The 16098-nt window shown below is 41.2% G+C and overlaps 1 protein-coding gene across 1 annotated transcript; it reads left to right on the top strand.

Moving 5' to 3' along the window:
- The first annotated feature begins 231 nt into the window (after positions 1 to 231).
- Positions 232 to 15045, top strand: IYD (iodotyrosine deiodinase). Its single transcript, XM_036380693.1, has 6 exons — positions 232 to 280; positions 2608 to 2846; positions 9025 to 9219; positions 11277 to 11436; positions 12637 to 12793; positions 14483 to 15045. Exons 2-6 carry the CDS (start codon positions 2666 to 2668, stop codon positions 14663 to 14665), a joined length of 876 nt encoding a protein of 291 aa, XP_036236586.1. The 5' UTR covers positions 232 to 280; positions 2608 to 2665; the 3' UTR covers positions 14666 to 15045.
- The last annotated feature ends 1053 nt before the right edge of the window (positions 15046 to 16098 follow it).

Raw genomic sequence — 16098 nt, 5'->3', positions numbered from 1 at the left:
GTAACACCACATAGATTTTGCTTAAGTGAATACCACAGTCACTTTTATTTAACTTACTTTCTTTCTCTGTTCTACAAAAGAAGAATTAATATCACCTGAAAGGAAGTCAAAGTTATTCTGGAACAGTGAGCTATTACAAAGTTTCCAGCATTGCAAATAGAGGTAGTTATTTTAAACAACATAATTCACCCTTCTGTATTGCTTCTCTCTCTTTCAGCACAGACCTGTCTCTTCATAGGATGGATTCTCAGCTGCAGAGCATCCAGATCCTAATTTACGTGTATGTGAATAATCAAGGTTAATACATTCCCTGTGGGAGAAACTGTCAGTGCCATTCAGACCACATGCTGTTTTCCTACCTTGCCACAGAGTAGGCTGTTGAAAATGTGTCTGATGAAATTGCAGGTCCTTCTCTATTCTCATGAATTAATTTAATGTTTCTAATTGGGATTAGGTAAAGTACCTCTCCCCATGACTGGACAGCCAGCAGGTGGGACAAATGAGTTTAAATATCTACTCTAAATCAAGGAGAGAGAGGATAAATTTACATATTTTCTTTTTCCCCCAAATGATAATTGTTTCTATTCCTATAGAGTGTACTGGTTTGGGGGCTTTTTATACATGCAGCCCAAATCAATGACCCAAGCACGTGTCCCAGGTCACAAATTGACTGGAGAGTAGGAAAGACAAAATTCATGGCTTGAATTTTCAACAAAATTGTCCTCTTAGCAGAGGTAAATGGAAGTTTATTGCCAACTTTACTGTATTAGATTAAATTAGGAACCTTAACACAACTTTCTCATGTCCTCTTTATCCTCTATACATCTTGATGGATTTGTGCAATCCCTTGGCTGGTACTGGGGCCACCCTTTTTACACAGATCCCAAATACTGCCCATAAGGACTGGTACCTGCAGGAACTGGGGGCTTGTGTGTTGGAGTAGGATGCAGTGAACAGCAGTAAAGTATTTATTCTGTATCTGAGCTGGGCAGCTGAGAAAGCCCAGCCTGGGTACAAGCCTTGAGGCAGTTTCATTTTGCCTCTAAGCATGTTTGGACAATATGTTCACAGCTGTGCAATTCATTTGACCTTGCCCTTTTAACACAAGGATCTTGTACTAACAGAGGATACAGGTCTGGACTGTCAGCCAGACTATCATTGTGTGTGGCCAGCCAGTGTGGTCACACATTCCTCTTCTTGTGCAGCATCTGGTCAGTGTGCTTCCCAACACACAGATCAATCCTCAAGGCAGCTGGCAGTATCTGCTGGCGCACTGTAAAGTAGGGAGCCCTTGGAGTGACAGTGTCAAATGTGAGCAGTGAGGTGTGCCCAGTGCTGCAAAACTGGTGGGGTGAGAGGCATGAGTGGTAGGGCATGGACTGAGAACCTGTCAGGAGGGAACCTGTGCATACCCCAAATTCTCTCTCCCCTTTGTGTCCTGGTTTCCATGTTGAGAAAAGGGGGCTGCAATGACCCCCTGCAGGTGCCAGCTGGGACTCACCATCTCCTGGTAGGGCTACACTCACAACTGCTCCCACTTATCTTGGGAGGGCTTAATCAAAATGTGGATTATCTTGCCATGGATGCCAGGACATCAGAAATGGCCCTGTATGGCATGAGATGAGGCTTGGCAAGGATGGGCTTGGCAGGTGCTAAGAAGAGCTGATGGACCCTGGTGATTGCATGCAGAGAACACTCCTGCACCCTGCTCTCCAGCACAGCCCTCAGCACCTACTGCCATCTGGCATTTCATTATCCAGTATGTCCAAACAGCCCCAGACAAAGACAGCAAATCAGTGTTGCTGTGTTGGTTCAGTTCCCAAGCAGCTGGCTGAGATAAAAATGGGTTAAGCATTTAGACATTGACCATTATTGGATTATATCAGGATCCTATCGGTTTTTAATCTTCGATAAGATGCTGAAGCATGCCTTTTAAATTCACTGCAGCCTTCACATATTTTTTACTTTGATTCCTTGAATTCTTCCTGTCAGTTCCCCCAGAACAGCCAGGATGAATACAGGGCTCTGTGAATGGTCTCATGCTTTATAGAGAGGCAATGCTGCCCCTTTACTTATCTGTTTTATTGACCCATTGACATAGCTGAGGGTGGTGCTGCAAACTGATTTGTGATTGGTGATATTCTGGATTCCTAGGATACATGTAAATGTTAATTTTATGAGTTAAACATTGAAGAGGGATCATTAGTTTTTAAAAGTAATATTCCCACTTGGCTCTTCTCATAATCACTGTTACAAGGATGATTACTGGGATGACCATAACAATAAAAAATAAGAAGGGAGAAGTCTTTTGCCTTAGTCTGGAGTTTGAAAAGACCTTGAGGTTTTTAAATTTATTTTGCAGTGGACAGCATTTATATATATGGTCAATGCCTCTGCTTGCTCTTTTTAAGATGTTTCTTCTCAGAAAATATATAAACCTGGGTCTGGAGGTTTTTTTAACTGCAGGAGCTATTTATTAACAGCAGGAGCCCATCACAGATGAGATTGTGGGGGCGGTGTCTGAAAAGTAGAAGCAAGATAGGGTAGAGGACTGGACCTCGAGTCCACCCCTTTTTGCTTACTGCTTTGTTGCTCTTCCCTCTTCAGCCTCTCCTTTTCATGAGAAACTGCTGAACGTGGAAAAAGGCTCCACATTTCCATAGTCATGGCACTCTTTTCTTCCCTCACACCAGTCTTTATAGCCATTATATGTGTTTTGATTGGGGTAATAATGAAGAAGACAAATGGAGAGAAGGAAAAACGTGACACTAAAAGCAAGCATCCATCTCGCCCGTGGGTGGATGAAGATTTAAAAGATGGCACTGACCATCCCTTAGAAGAAGAAGGTAAGAAAAATCTTATCCCAAACACTTTTGTTGGTTGAATCTTATCTGCTGATATGAATAAAGGAGGTGCAGACTTTGGCACTTCTCCACAGTGGCAGCAATGCTCAGTGCAGCACTGCTGCTGTGCCCTGATCTTGTCAGCTCCCAGCCAGGGAGGCAGTCCTCATGTCATGTCACTCTTGGTGTAAATTTCTATTCCCTCCAGACCCCAGAAATCAGAGTGCAAAATATATATATAAAATATATTCTCAGAGACTCCTGTCTCTTCCTCTGTTCAGCAGATCTCAGACCTATGAGGGACTCTATGGACAGTGTAAGGAAAGAGAGGAAATCTTGCTGAATTCCCTACAGTCTCTTCCCAGGTCTTATTAGTGTGAGCAAAGGGAAGACCTGAGCAGATGTTTCTACCTGCAAGTAATCCCACTTTATCACTCAGTGGTACATGTTTGGTCTCAGCACAGCTAAAAATTTGGAAATGGGTTTATTACTGTTTTTACAAATGTCCTCCATTTGTGCCTCGTGAGAATGTCAATGACAGCTTTGTTGAGAGCTGTGTTGATCAAATATTTAAGAACAAATTGTGGTGGTGGTGATAATCTGGTCACTCAGCTGCCTATTTGAACCCATACAGAATGTCCTTTATTTTCATTAGCTTTTTCTGATTCACAGCTTGGACAAAAGTCTAAGGTAAAAATGTACCCTTCCTTCTTCTTACTTCCTAACTATCCTCCATAAACTCACTTTATTTCTTTGTAAAATAAAAATCTACAGAGTTCTGTTCCTATCAAATTTTGAAAGTTGTAGTTAATGCAGCTCTTTTTTTTTTTCTTTTTTCTCCCTCAAGCTGGTTTCAAAGACATGTTGAGGGCTCTGTCTGGGTTATTTTTTTCCCCTCATAATAGTACTTCCCCCAGTCGGCTTCTAGGCATCTTAAAACTTACAGTGTCCTGCATATAGACCTCTTTCTAAGAACTAATTTAGCTCTTTTCTCAGTCTTTCACTCATTCAAAGTGATAAACACCACTTTGAGTTAGTGTTATCAGTTTCTAAAAAGAGTTGATACCAAGAAAGGTTTAAACCCTGTTGACTATATTCCAAATATATAAAATTTCTTTACAAATCAGTTCACCTATTGTATCCTTTGTTCAATGCAAAATAGATTCTGTATAAAATTATTCCATAATTTCTTTGTCACTAATGGCTTACTACTTCAGTTAAATTGCTGCAAATTAGAATTCCTGTAGGTAGTTCAAATGATAAGCTATGAATTACCATCTTGGACTATAGCTGTTTCTGTCAGTTAAAAAATTTAGATCCTTTGCATAAACAAACCTATTAGCTCTTATCAAGGAGCCTCACTGCTGTAGCTCCATATATAAAATTTTGGTCTTTTATGTGTTAGTTGTTTTCCCTGTTATTCAGGCTCTAAATTCAAAATTGTACTAGCTTTGTTGCAGAAAAAAAATTGCTCGCAAAAAATTTTTGACAGGTAAACATGTTGGTACTGTTGCTAAGTTTTATTTACCTACTAAGTTTTATTTACTTTTAAATAAAACCTTTCTCAATATACCCTGTCATCCAATATTAAAGTTTCTTGCTCTTTTTCTTTTACTAACAAATAATGACCTTTCCCTTAGTGGTGTGTGATTCAAACCAATTTCTTTGTAAAATAGTTGCGTCTTTTATCTCTAGAAATAGTAAAATAATTTCATCATTCATAGGAAAATTTTTCTTCAGCCTAGCCTAAATGAGAAGAGTAACAAGGAGAAGAAAAAGAGTTAGTAAGGATCTGCTACTTTGCTAGAGCCTTAATTTAGGATCAAAACATGTTAACCTTACTGTCAGTGTTAAAATTTTCACTGACTGCACTAGGTGCTGAAATGGAAACATAGATGTAAGAAGAGATTTTTTAAATGCTAAAGAATGCTTTACCTTCTGTGTAAATTCTATTATTTTATTAATGTATCTTACTTTATCAGACAAGCTCAGTTCTACTTAAACGTCTCTGGCTGGCTTGTGCTTAAAGATTAAGTTCCTCTGAAGAGAATTTGAGTTAGGTAACATGACAGTGGCATTCTTAAGGCCTTTTCTAAAGCTAGAATCTAAGGTTGCTCCAGGTGAACAAGCTGAATTTTCAGCAGCCCCCTGAATAGGAAGGTGCAGCTGAAGACCAAGTCTTTTGATTCATGTCCCTGACCAAAGCAAGGTCTATTTGCTGAGAGAGTGAAGCACTCAGCTAGAAAAAACAGAAAAGCATTGACCTCACTTGTAGCCCCACGAGCCTTCCCTGCAGTGGAACCCTCAGGGAAGTTTCCCATGAGAAGGAGATGCCTTTGAGCAGCAGAGCATTCAGTGTGAGGAGCTGAACTGCTTGGGCAGACTCAGTAGGGTCACTTATTGGCAGTGAAGGGTGGAATGGTGAGGGCTAAGTGCTCCTGAGCTTGTCTGTGTTGTGTTTCCACAGCTGAAGAGATGGATGTTTCTCATGGCAGCCAGAAACTCAGTTCTTTTGTTAAGTGCAAAGCACTCAGTCCATTTGTTTAATGCTTTAACTGGCATTACTTCAGATTTTTTTGCACGCCCATCTATCCCATAACCTTTTTCTTCATTTATGTTATTAACTTTTTCCGTCATTTATATTAAGATCCAGAATAAGAGATTGTTATGCTGTGGATTGGCAAGGACACTGATGATACACTCTACTTAAGGACTACAGAACAACACACAAAGTCCCAAATGTTCCATTCCTCCTGAAAATGCACTGCTAGTTGCTTGTGATACTCCTTGTAATAGACCTCTCCCACTTAAAAGCATTCTCCTCTCCCCAGTTTCAAAAACTTAATAATACTACTACTGACATGGATGAGGCAGTAGCAATTTAAACCTCCTTTTCAAGGACAGTTCATGTTTTGTATCATTTAGGAACACAGGACTCAGATGGACACAGTGCATTACTGTGTGTATCTTCCTGCTGCTGCAAATACATCCAGCCTTTGTCATCAGCTGAATGAACATGAAAACTGGACTTTTGTCACCCTTTTTCTTTAACCTTGATGAAAGGTTGGTCCAGAATTTCTTAGGATAGGGTTAAAAACCTTCCTCTACCTTTCTGCCTGCCCAAACTTATTTAATACTACTGTATATCTATTTAATCTGTTCCATCCTCTTGATTTCAAAGGATTCTCTTCTAGCCCTGGCATATACTCTCCTGTGGTTTGTGGATTGCAACCAGATTACCTCTCATCTTTTCTTATACTAGGTTTTCTCTTTATATAATAGCCACTCTATTTACCCTAAGATTGTAAGAAACCTTCAGCAACTATATTCCAGTTGAGGCAATTTTCACAATATTTTGATGCTGGGTTATTTTTTTCAGGGTCTGTGCCTCTCCAACTTGGTACTTCTTTTGCTTAAGATCCCTGATCCACTCTTGAGGTTTCCAGGATTAGCCTGCTAAGCACTATTTATAACCCACTAGTAGGGTAATCCATCTCTTTTAGTTCCCTATTAGTCACACTCAGTTCAGGGCTGGATTCACTACTGGGATTCCTGCAGTGGCCCATTTTGCAGCAGTCTGCCATTAATCAGATAAAGAACCCACAGGGTCAGTTACCCAGCATTTAAGACTAAAGATGTGAAAGCTTTCTTTACATACATTGAATTTTTTTCCTATGCATCATGTCTTTACACTGGAAAAGAGAGTTAGAGAGGAATTGTATGCTCAGGAAGCAATTCTATAGAGAAGAAACTTGTTTGGAAAGCAAATGCAGTAGTCTTGACTGGGGTTTCTCAAGGATCAGTCTCAGGATCAATTGTTAATATTATCTAGTGGTCTTTGCATAAAACCAAGGAGAGTAAAAGTGAAATGTCTTAATGACGTACAGCTGGAAGCCAGCAACACAGAGAAGTGTCAGTGTGGGTAAAATAAGTGGCCAACAGAAGTGAAAGGACAACTTACTGTTCTCAGTATGAGTTTTTAATTAAGAACTCATGCTTCAAACTGAGGTAAAACTTATTACTTGATTTGCAGGCTGATTATAACATCCCATATGGACTGCTGGGAAGAACATAGTTATCATCTGAAAATGTATCCAGAGAGGAATTTCTGATAGAGATAGAAAAATGTACTTTTAAAATGAGATTCCATTTGGGATGTGTGAGCCAAAATCATTCCAGATTTACTTAAAAAGCAGGAAGCTTGATGATTACTGTAAATGGCAATTGATGGAATTGATGGCAATCTTGAGAATGTGGCTAACAAGGTAAAAGACTTGCTAGCAGGATGTCTGTTGTCCATCAAGTGGTGGAATGCAAAGAGACATAAGCAAGACACTTGTGGTACTGTGTAATGTGACTGTACAAACAGGAGTGTGTCTAAACACAGCAATTAGAGATATAGAGTGCATGCACTAAACAGATGGTGCTGATAATGATTTAAAGTTAGCATATGGATCATGTTAACTGCTAGGAAAGAATGGTAGACACATGATGGAAGAGAATCTATAATAGATTAATTTATTTTAAGAAAATAAGTTTGCCAGGAGAGTTTTGTTTTCGTGTGTCAGTTCCTGCACTTCTAGGTTTTTCTGCTTCAGCCAGTATTCCCATGTTGAGTGTATTGAGGTTTTCCATTCTCATTGGCCCTGTCACCTTTGTCCCATGTTCAAAATCTTTGAAAGTACATTTCTTTTTTCACTTTATTATTAAGTTGAGATATCTTGACCAAACAGCAGCTTCACTTCTCTTCTACTTACACAGGAAAACCCCCCCACAACACAAAACAAGCAAGCACTCACTATTTTACCAAGTGTAAATCACACAGGGAACATTACCAAGAGGCACCCTTTTACTTTTTGAGCGTGCACAAGATGATCACTAAAATAATTTTTACCAGGGCTCACTACTTTCCATTAACCTGGAGCCAGGTCCTTGCAGACTATGGCCAAGAGCGCTTATCACAGGCATGAAATGTTAAACAAAACAAATTCTCAGGGTGAATTCTTTGTACACAAAATGAAATGATGGTGGTTTGGGGACCAGAACCATTCAGTTTAGATTCAATTTATGAAACTGGATTTATTTTGCCCCTTTGCACAGGCTGAGCCACACGTGAATATTTCACTGCTTTTAAAATGAACAAAAAAACCAGCCTGGTCTCTAAGGCAACTGCATACTACTAAAACACAGTAGTAATTGCTGTTTGAACTTGTGCTGGAGATTGCTATGATTTGGGAATAATAGCCTAATAGCAACAGAAAAAGAACTGGAATATTTTTTCCTGACTCAGCTCTCTGTAGCAGATTGCTCAATACTATTGACTAGTCAAAATGTAGCATTTAAATAGCTTTAACTTCCAGATCATAGCTGCAAAAAATGCTGTCCATGCTGATTCTAGGAATATGGGGGAGAAAGAGGCCTCAGAGACAACAGAAGATGCATTTTGTGATATGAACAGACAGATTTCATTGAAATGGAGAATCATTTTGTGTTTTTAAATTAAAGCCAAGAAACACAATATCCTACATTTGATATGTTCTTATCCTAAATATAGATGCCTGACATCCTTTTCCTCTTATGCTGAAAGTATCGGGAAACCAAAGAGCTTAACCACAAAGTCACATTTCTGCAGAGCCAAAGCTTGCAATGTTTCTCCTATGAAACATGAATATGGAAGAAGTTGACATTCAGCTCTTCAGAGGAGATTTTGCACATATTGGTAGTTAAGCTCTCTCCTTAACTTCAATAATTTAATTGATTTTTTCCTCATTAGACAGCTCAAGAAGGAACACACATGTTCACATTTACCTGCTGAGAAAATTGGGCTGGAAGGCTGTCCGCTTTTTCAATGCTGTTTCAGGTTGTAAGCCATTTTTGCAGGCAGGCTTGCAGGCTGAAGCGGAGAAGGCAATGACTTCTTTGTGGATCACACTTGCTAGAGCAGGTCAGGACCCTCCTGCCTCTTGGGATTTAAACAAGGTGTTTATTCAGTAGCTGGAGCTAGGGATCAATGAGTTGTGTCAACTGGAACCTCAGACTTTGCCTTACCAGTGGTGTAGAAGTGCAGCATATGCCAGTGCAGGATAAGGTGCCTTACAGCGTGAATGCCAAGGATATTAACAGTATTCTGAAGCAAAAAAAAAAAAAAAAAAAATCCCTAACCACTTGTATTTTCTTGCAGAGGGTGAGGAAGAGTGGCAAGGACTTGAAGAAAATGTTGCCCATGTCTCCTTCACTGGCGAGCGCTACTCTGAGGCTGAAATGATCAAGAGGTCGCAGACATTCTATGAGCTTCTAAATAAGAGACGATCTGTCAGGTTTCTCAGTGATGAGCCAGTCCCCAGGGAGGTCATTGATAATGTCATCAGAACAGCAGGTAGGTACTGAGTGGTTCAAGGTCTGGGGGAAAAATAAAGGACCAGCACTGTTGTTCAACTCTGTAACTGTGGTGTAAAAGGTGGTGTGGAAAAGCCAAGGGAACTGGAATTTTGCTTATGGTTTTCCTAGATTCACCTGTAGCTGGAATGAATTAGCACCCATTGATTGATTGGAAATTACTCAGCTTGAACAACTGTATGTCAGAGACTCGTTTGGAGTCTCCCAATTTCTCTGTATTTGCAGTTCACCCATAAGGGAAGAAGAGCATTTCTACAGCATGGAACAAAAAACTCAATTTTCAACTTATAAAAGATGTTATTTAAAATTAAATTTATGTGTGGTTTACCGAGACATCTTTCAAATAGAAATATTGAAGTGTTTTCTCAAAAATGTCAAGCCATATGTACTTCACATGCTCTAAAATTTAATGCATTATAATGATATTTATCATGTGTGGGTTTTGCATTTTGGGGTCCCTCCACAAACAAATAGATTAAATTGTGTCAGCCATGCAAAATATTCCATACATATTGAATATATGTTGGCATAAATGGTTGGTGCTTAATAAAGGGAAAGAATTTCAGTCTAAAAAACCTTTTCCAGTCCTTCCAACATTATGCTAGACCCCTGTTGCATATGATTGGAGTGTTATGCTGAGGACCCTAATAGAGGTTATTTGACTGAATATCAGAAATGGATTACCGTTGTTGTTGAGATTTTATGTATTTCAAATCATTACTGTAATGTCCTGGCCTAATCTCATCTCTGCCTAACTAACATCGACTTCAGCCAGGAGTGGTTTTGATAGTCATGATTTCTCTTATTCTATGAGCCAGCTGCTGCTACTATAGAAAATATTCCCAAGGTGCCCTAGAGAAAAGTTCAGTAGCCTTTAGCAGGGTTAATAATCTAAAGAATCTCCACATTTGAGGTGCATTATTTTTCCTTTAAGAACTGTAAGCAGCTTTGTTACCACACTGTAAAGAGTCTCCATCTCCCTCTAATTAACTAGGCATCATTAAAACACTGAGCATGTTTTGGCAAATGCAGCAAAGCAAACAAGCCTGGCGTGCAGATGAAGTACTTGGTAACCCTGAAAGCTTTGGGCTGTGTATAGAAAAAGAAAACAAAAGGAAGCATGAGTGCCATCAGTTTTTACCCAAATCTGAGGAGAGGCAAGGTTCACAATAAAAAACATTTTCATATAACTAGAGAGTTCAAGCTGCTTCTCTAGTATTTCTTGAACTAAAACCAGTCCTTAATATTGTATGCATTCAAGTTCTTCAAATGTTTTAAAATGTGTATGAGGGACCAGGGAGGTCTAAACAGTCTTCTTAATGTCTATATCTGTGAACCTGTGCAGATATATATTCTTCAGCTTCTGGCTTTTAACCTCTAGGCAGTTAAAATATTTCTCCAGTGGTGTTGGTGGGTGAACAAGTACAGATTTAATATATATAATATATATTAAAAAAATATATATCATATATATGTCTACACTATGAACACCAGCTGTCTTTGGGACAACAAACTCAAACCTGTACACTCTGTGGCAGATGTCTGTGTTGCACAGCTCCTTATCTTTGTCAGTCAGCAACAGGTTCCTGCTGGGGATCACTCAGCCTTGTTTTCCTGAAAGCCATTGTTTTCACCCTTTAGCTAAAACCACGTGTCAGAGTTGGCTGTCTATTCAGACAGAGCTCTGCTTTTGGTACAGCACTTTGTAATAACATTACTGCATTCATATATATTGCACCATATTACTGCCTTGTCATAAGAAGCACCAAAAAAGGAGTTTTTTACAAATCCTTAACACTAGCTTCCTGTAAGATGGCAGTATGAAAGGACTAACCTTGGTTCTTCAATGGGATTTCACATTCTTTGAGAAAGAAATGAACAGGATTGTTGCCAGAACTTAATCCTTTTCTTCCCATCTCATCCACTTGCTTTCCCATTGCTCACTTGGTCAGCCTAAAAGCTCACAAGGAAGAACTGATATCTCTCACTGCCTACCCTCCTTCCTGGGTTTTCACTTTTCCCTGTTTTTGTATGAAGGTACTTCACCTAGTGGAGCACACACTGAGCCCTGGACCTTTGTGGTGGTGCAAGATCCATATTTAAAACATAAGATTCGTGAAATTGTAGAAGAAGAAGAGGAAATCAACTACAAAAAAAGGATGGGAGACAGATGGGTTAATGACCTGAAAAGATTGAGGTACGAAAAGTCAATCACCCAAGGGGTGTGAAGATAGCTGTTGTTTCAGTGTAGGAAAGACTTCTATAATTTTCTATTTCTTCCTCCCTCTCACTTTTAATGTTTTTCTAAAATCTGTGTTTGAAAACAAAAACTTCTAAATATATGTAGAACTGTGCCTTGGTGGCTGGTTCATAAAATTGCTTCCAGTAAAAGGGATTATTATTCTCTATTTTGAAAGTTTTCCAAGCACTTGGCTCCATCATTATTTTTTCCTACGTAACCTCTGCGACTGAAACTCTTGTCCCAGATTTTTTCTGTTGTTTGCCAAACAGTCAAGCTCCCAAAGTCACCGGAAGCTTTGCTACCAGCTGAGGAAGCCCCAAGGCCTGTCCCTATCCAAGTGCTGAATTATGCAATATTTAATTGTTCCAAATGCCCTCCCAAGCCTGACTGACTTGCTTAACTTCACACAATGGGAAGATGTCTACTGAGTCCTGGCTTGTCAAATGGAGCATGTGCACAAAGCTTTGTAGGGTTGACTTGCCCTACTTGTTTGATTATATTACTATTTTTTGGGTGCTTAGGTGCTATGCAAATTTATGTGCTATGCAAACAACTGCCAGAGGTTCTTATGTTTTGAGTGACAACAGTAGAAAGCACTCATTTTCTTGTCTAAACCCTATATCATGATTGTCATTTAAGAAATTGGGAACCAAATGAATTGTAACAGGGATGAAATACCCAGGAACAGAATAACAATTTTTGCCATTGGAATATATTTCAGTTTAGACAAAAAAGTTGTGAACTTTTCTGGCAGCAGGCTTTCCTGCAATGACAAAAAAATTGGTACTGCTGGTAACAGGCAAATCTGCAAAATTCCAGGAATTAAATAATCACAAAGGCAAATGCTCATGAGTCCAGTTCATAGATAAGAGGTCAAGAGCTATTTCTTATTTGTATGCAATTCCACTCTTCAGAGTGAGCACATCAAGCCCTCAGCCAAATCTGTTAAAATTGAGAACTCTATTCAAGCTTTTTTTACTTTCTGAAATGTTTCTATTTAAGCTGATAATACTTAATCCTTTGCAGTAAATGTTCTAAGGTTTTGCCCACTGCTTTAATTGTCATGTATCTTTAGTGCCCCTTTGCAGATGGAACTGCAGGAATGCAGTTACATGTAAATGTATGTACATGTAAATCTTAAACATTCTTTTGCAGAACAAATTGGATCAAAGAGTACTTGGACACTGCTCCATATCTGATCCTAATTTTCAAGCAGGTGTATGGGCAGCTTCCAAATGGCAAAAAGAAGACCCACTACTACAATGAAATCAGTGTTTCCATTGCCTGTGGTATCCTGCTTGCTGCACTGCAGGTACGTTGACAGAACCAACATACTCTGAGTCCATATATTAATTTGGATTACCTACCAAGACTGTTCTGCCCAAATGAGGGTGGAACTCAGTTTAGATTTTAACATTTTTAGTCTCCTGGATTACTCCAATTCCTGGCAATACGTCTTAGTTTTGAGTTTTAATGTTATTCTACACAGGTCGGCATCTGAGAAGGTGATTCCTATCCTCAGTACTGGATAACAGGAAGAAAAAGCTAATGTAGCTTCCAGAGTTGTCACTCTTTTCTCGGCACAGGCTTCAGCTCCTGTGGTTTCTGCCTTATGCTAACGGGGCTGACAAGCTCTTCAGACTACCCAAGCACGACTGTGTGGTGCCACACTAGCCCCTTCTTTTCAGTAATCTCTATAAAACAGCTTGACACCAAACCACTTTTAGTATACAATGCTGAAAAAAAAATCAGGGACATATTCCACAGAACACGCTGTACTATTTCAATCAGTCTTTCTGAGGCATTTCTGAAAGTGCACTGATCTCTAAAGCTCAGCATGTTTGACACCAGCCAGTTAGATTTTCTCAGCAGTTTCTCAGTGCTCAGTTCTGCTTCTTGTACCTGATGTACTCACACAAGTGTTAAATAGAGAAGCTACTCTGATAGTTAACCTGGCCTGTCAGCAAGATAACAGCAAGGTGCCTCCTCTTATATTAGGCCAACTTCCTACCAGGCACTGCCATTTCTCCTCCATTCTGTTTTGAATGACACTTCCTTTCGTGCATTGCTGCTCCTCAGGCACCATTCAGCACCATCACTGTTAGCTCTTCTCCTCTTGAGAAGATTGTAGAGATTACTAAACATGACAGGTGCATTTCCTGGGCACCTGTCCCTGGCTGACTTGTATCTCAAAGCCTCCCAAAATGCTTGCATTGAGTAGACAGAGAGACTGAAAACCACACGTGCAGCTCTCAGGAAGTGACTCAGCTGTGTGATCACACCTTGGATGATGTCAGCTCTTTATTGTTTGCCCAGAATTTTTAGGGTTTTTGTGAGGTTTTGAATGAGAGGAAGAGTGATACATAGACTTATTTTGGGATTCTGATGTAATCCATAACAATGGCCAGCGTGAGAGACGCCAACAGACTCCTGTGACAACTTCTGAGGCAGAGTCTGTGTCCCCTCTCCCTGCAAGGTACAGCTCTTGAGGAGGAGCTCAAGTGTTCACAAGGCATCTTCCTGCCAGCTGTATGGAGGCAAGAACTGAAATAGTTCTCTGTATGAGCCAGATTGTAGAATCAGGGAATAGTTTGGTTTGGAATGGATGTTTCAAGATCATCTAGTCCAATCACCAGCACCATGGGATGACTTTCCAATCATATCCCCAAAACTGCCTCTCAACTTCCCTGTGGCCATGGATTCCCCATCACACTGGCACAGCAGGCAGGCTCTGGCTCTACAGCACACAGGCATGGCATTCAGACTGTGCTGCTGCTGCTGTGGTGGAGAAATGCTCCACTTCTCTGTAAGCAGAGCAGGCATCCTTCATGATGCCACTGAGTCTGTTAATAAATCAGGTGTTCTAAAGGCTGCAGCAGGTCTAACAAAGCAGCATTTCTGGGCTAGCTGACAGAAGGATGTGTACAGGTGTGGTGGGAACAACCACTACAAACAAAGAGCACAGACCTCTGTCTCTCTGTTGCTGTCTGTCTTGCTGCAGAACGCGGGTCTGTACACAGTGACCTCCACCCCGCTGAACTGCGGCCCCCAGCTGCGGGTGCTGCTCCAGCGGCCAGCGAACGAGAAGCTCCTCCTGCTGCTCCCCGTTGGCTATCCCAGGAAAGATGCCACTGTGCCTGCGCTGACACGGAAACCGCTGGAAGACATCATGGTGGTGATGTGAGCCCAGTGCCAGGGGAAGGAGAGCAACCCTACTGCCAGCTGAAGTTGTCACTGCTGTTTCTGTGCATCATCCCCCTATGTTGTTGTTGCTCTGGCTGTTTACACCTCTATTTCTTTTAGTGCTCGTAATCTACTAACAGCAGTGAGCAGTCAAGCACTGGGCCTTGGACAGCTGCTGTTACCTATCTGACCAGGGTGTTGTTACAAGGGATATGTACAATGGCATTTAAATGATCTTGTCACTTGATTTTTCTCATGCATTTTGGGGACGAATCTCTTCTTGAGCTGGAATATATATTTTCTTTATACTTTTGTGATTGCCATTACACAGTTATTTTAAGAATTTTAATGAAGGTTGTATTAAAAGATACAAAGAGGTCAAACTGAGCTGTCCTATCTTGGCCAGTGTGTGTTGTTTAAATACCCCTTCCCCTTTACTGTGTTTACTGTGTGTAGAAAGATGGAATTTTTCTCCTCAATGGTACGATTTCTCTGCTTGATTGATCTCAAAAACTTTTTCTGTACCAGGCTTTCTTAAACTATTGCGGCTACAAGTGTCTCAGGTTGGGGGAAATTGAGTAGCAACAAGGCATATAAATAATTTGCTTGTTACCATTTATTTGTATGTGTTCCAGGCACAGTTAGATCATGTTGTAGCTATCAGTCGTGCCCCTGGAGGGAGCTCCTATTCTGGTTATCCTGTTCATACCTACAGCTATACCAGTTTAACATCCTGAAACCGAGACTGCTTTAGACACCCTGACACGTGGGAGGTGCTTTCACGGCAGCCCCAATCCGGGATGTGGGAGCTGCTCCCTGGAAGGGCCGGCGCTGCCCGTGCCCGGGCGGGCAGAGCCCCCTCGTGGGGCCGCGGCTCCGCCAGCAGCGAGAGGAGAAAGGCTGGAAGAGACGCGTGCTTCCTGCAGGGCTCTCCGTCCCGGGAAACACCTCCCCACCTTGATCTCTGCTGCATCCAGCGTCAGGCACGTTCAGCCAAATTGGCTTCGGCCTTCCTAGAGGGATGAGATGCTGGAAAGCAGAACCACAGAAGGGGGACCTTGGGGTCCTGGTCCGTGGCAAGTTGAATATGAGTCAGCCGTGCCCTGGCAGCCAGGAGGGCCAGCCCTGTCCTGGGGGCATCAGGCACAGCATGGCCAGCCAGGCAAGGGAGGGGATTGTCCTGCTCTGCTCTGAGCTGGGGCAGCCTCACCTCCAGTGCTGGGGGCAGTGCTGGGTACCACAGTACAAGACATAAATGAGTGCCCAAAGGAGGAGCAACGAAGATGGTGAAGGAAGGACCTGAGGGAATGGCCTGAAGTTGTGTCAGGGAGGTTTAGGTTGGTATTAGAAAGGGGCTCTTCGTCCAGAGGGTGGCTGGGCACTGGAACAGGCTCCCCAGGGCAGTGGTCACAGCACCAAGCCTGACAGAGCTCA

Source organism: Molothrus ater, chromosome 3, assembly GCF_012460135.2.
Source record: "Molothrus ater isolate BHLD 08-10-18 breed brown headed cowbird chromosome 3, BPBGC_Mater_1.1, whole genome shotgun sequence".
Lineage (NCBI taxonomy): Eukaryota > Metazoa > Chordata > Aves > Passeriformes > Icteridae > Molothrus > Molothrus ater.
The sequence above is the reverse complement of the archived record's forward strand: the minus strand, read 5'-3'. Positions and strand labels throughout refer to the sequence as shown.

Coding starts and splice junctions, on each gene's coding strand:
- IYD (XM_036380693.1), top strand. CDS start 2,666: ATGGCACTCTTTTCTTCCCTCACACCAGTCTTTATAGCCATTATATGT. Junction 2,847..9,024: donor CCATCCCTTAGAAGAAGAAG/GTAAGAAAAATC, acceptor ATTTTCTTGCAG/AGGGTGAGGAAGAGTGGCAA. Junction 11,437..12,636: donor AATGACCTGAAAAGATTGAG/GTACGAAAAGTC, acceptor ATTCTTTTGCAG/AACAAATTGGATCAAAGAGT.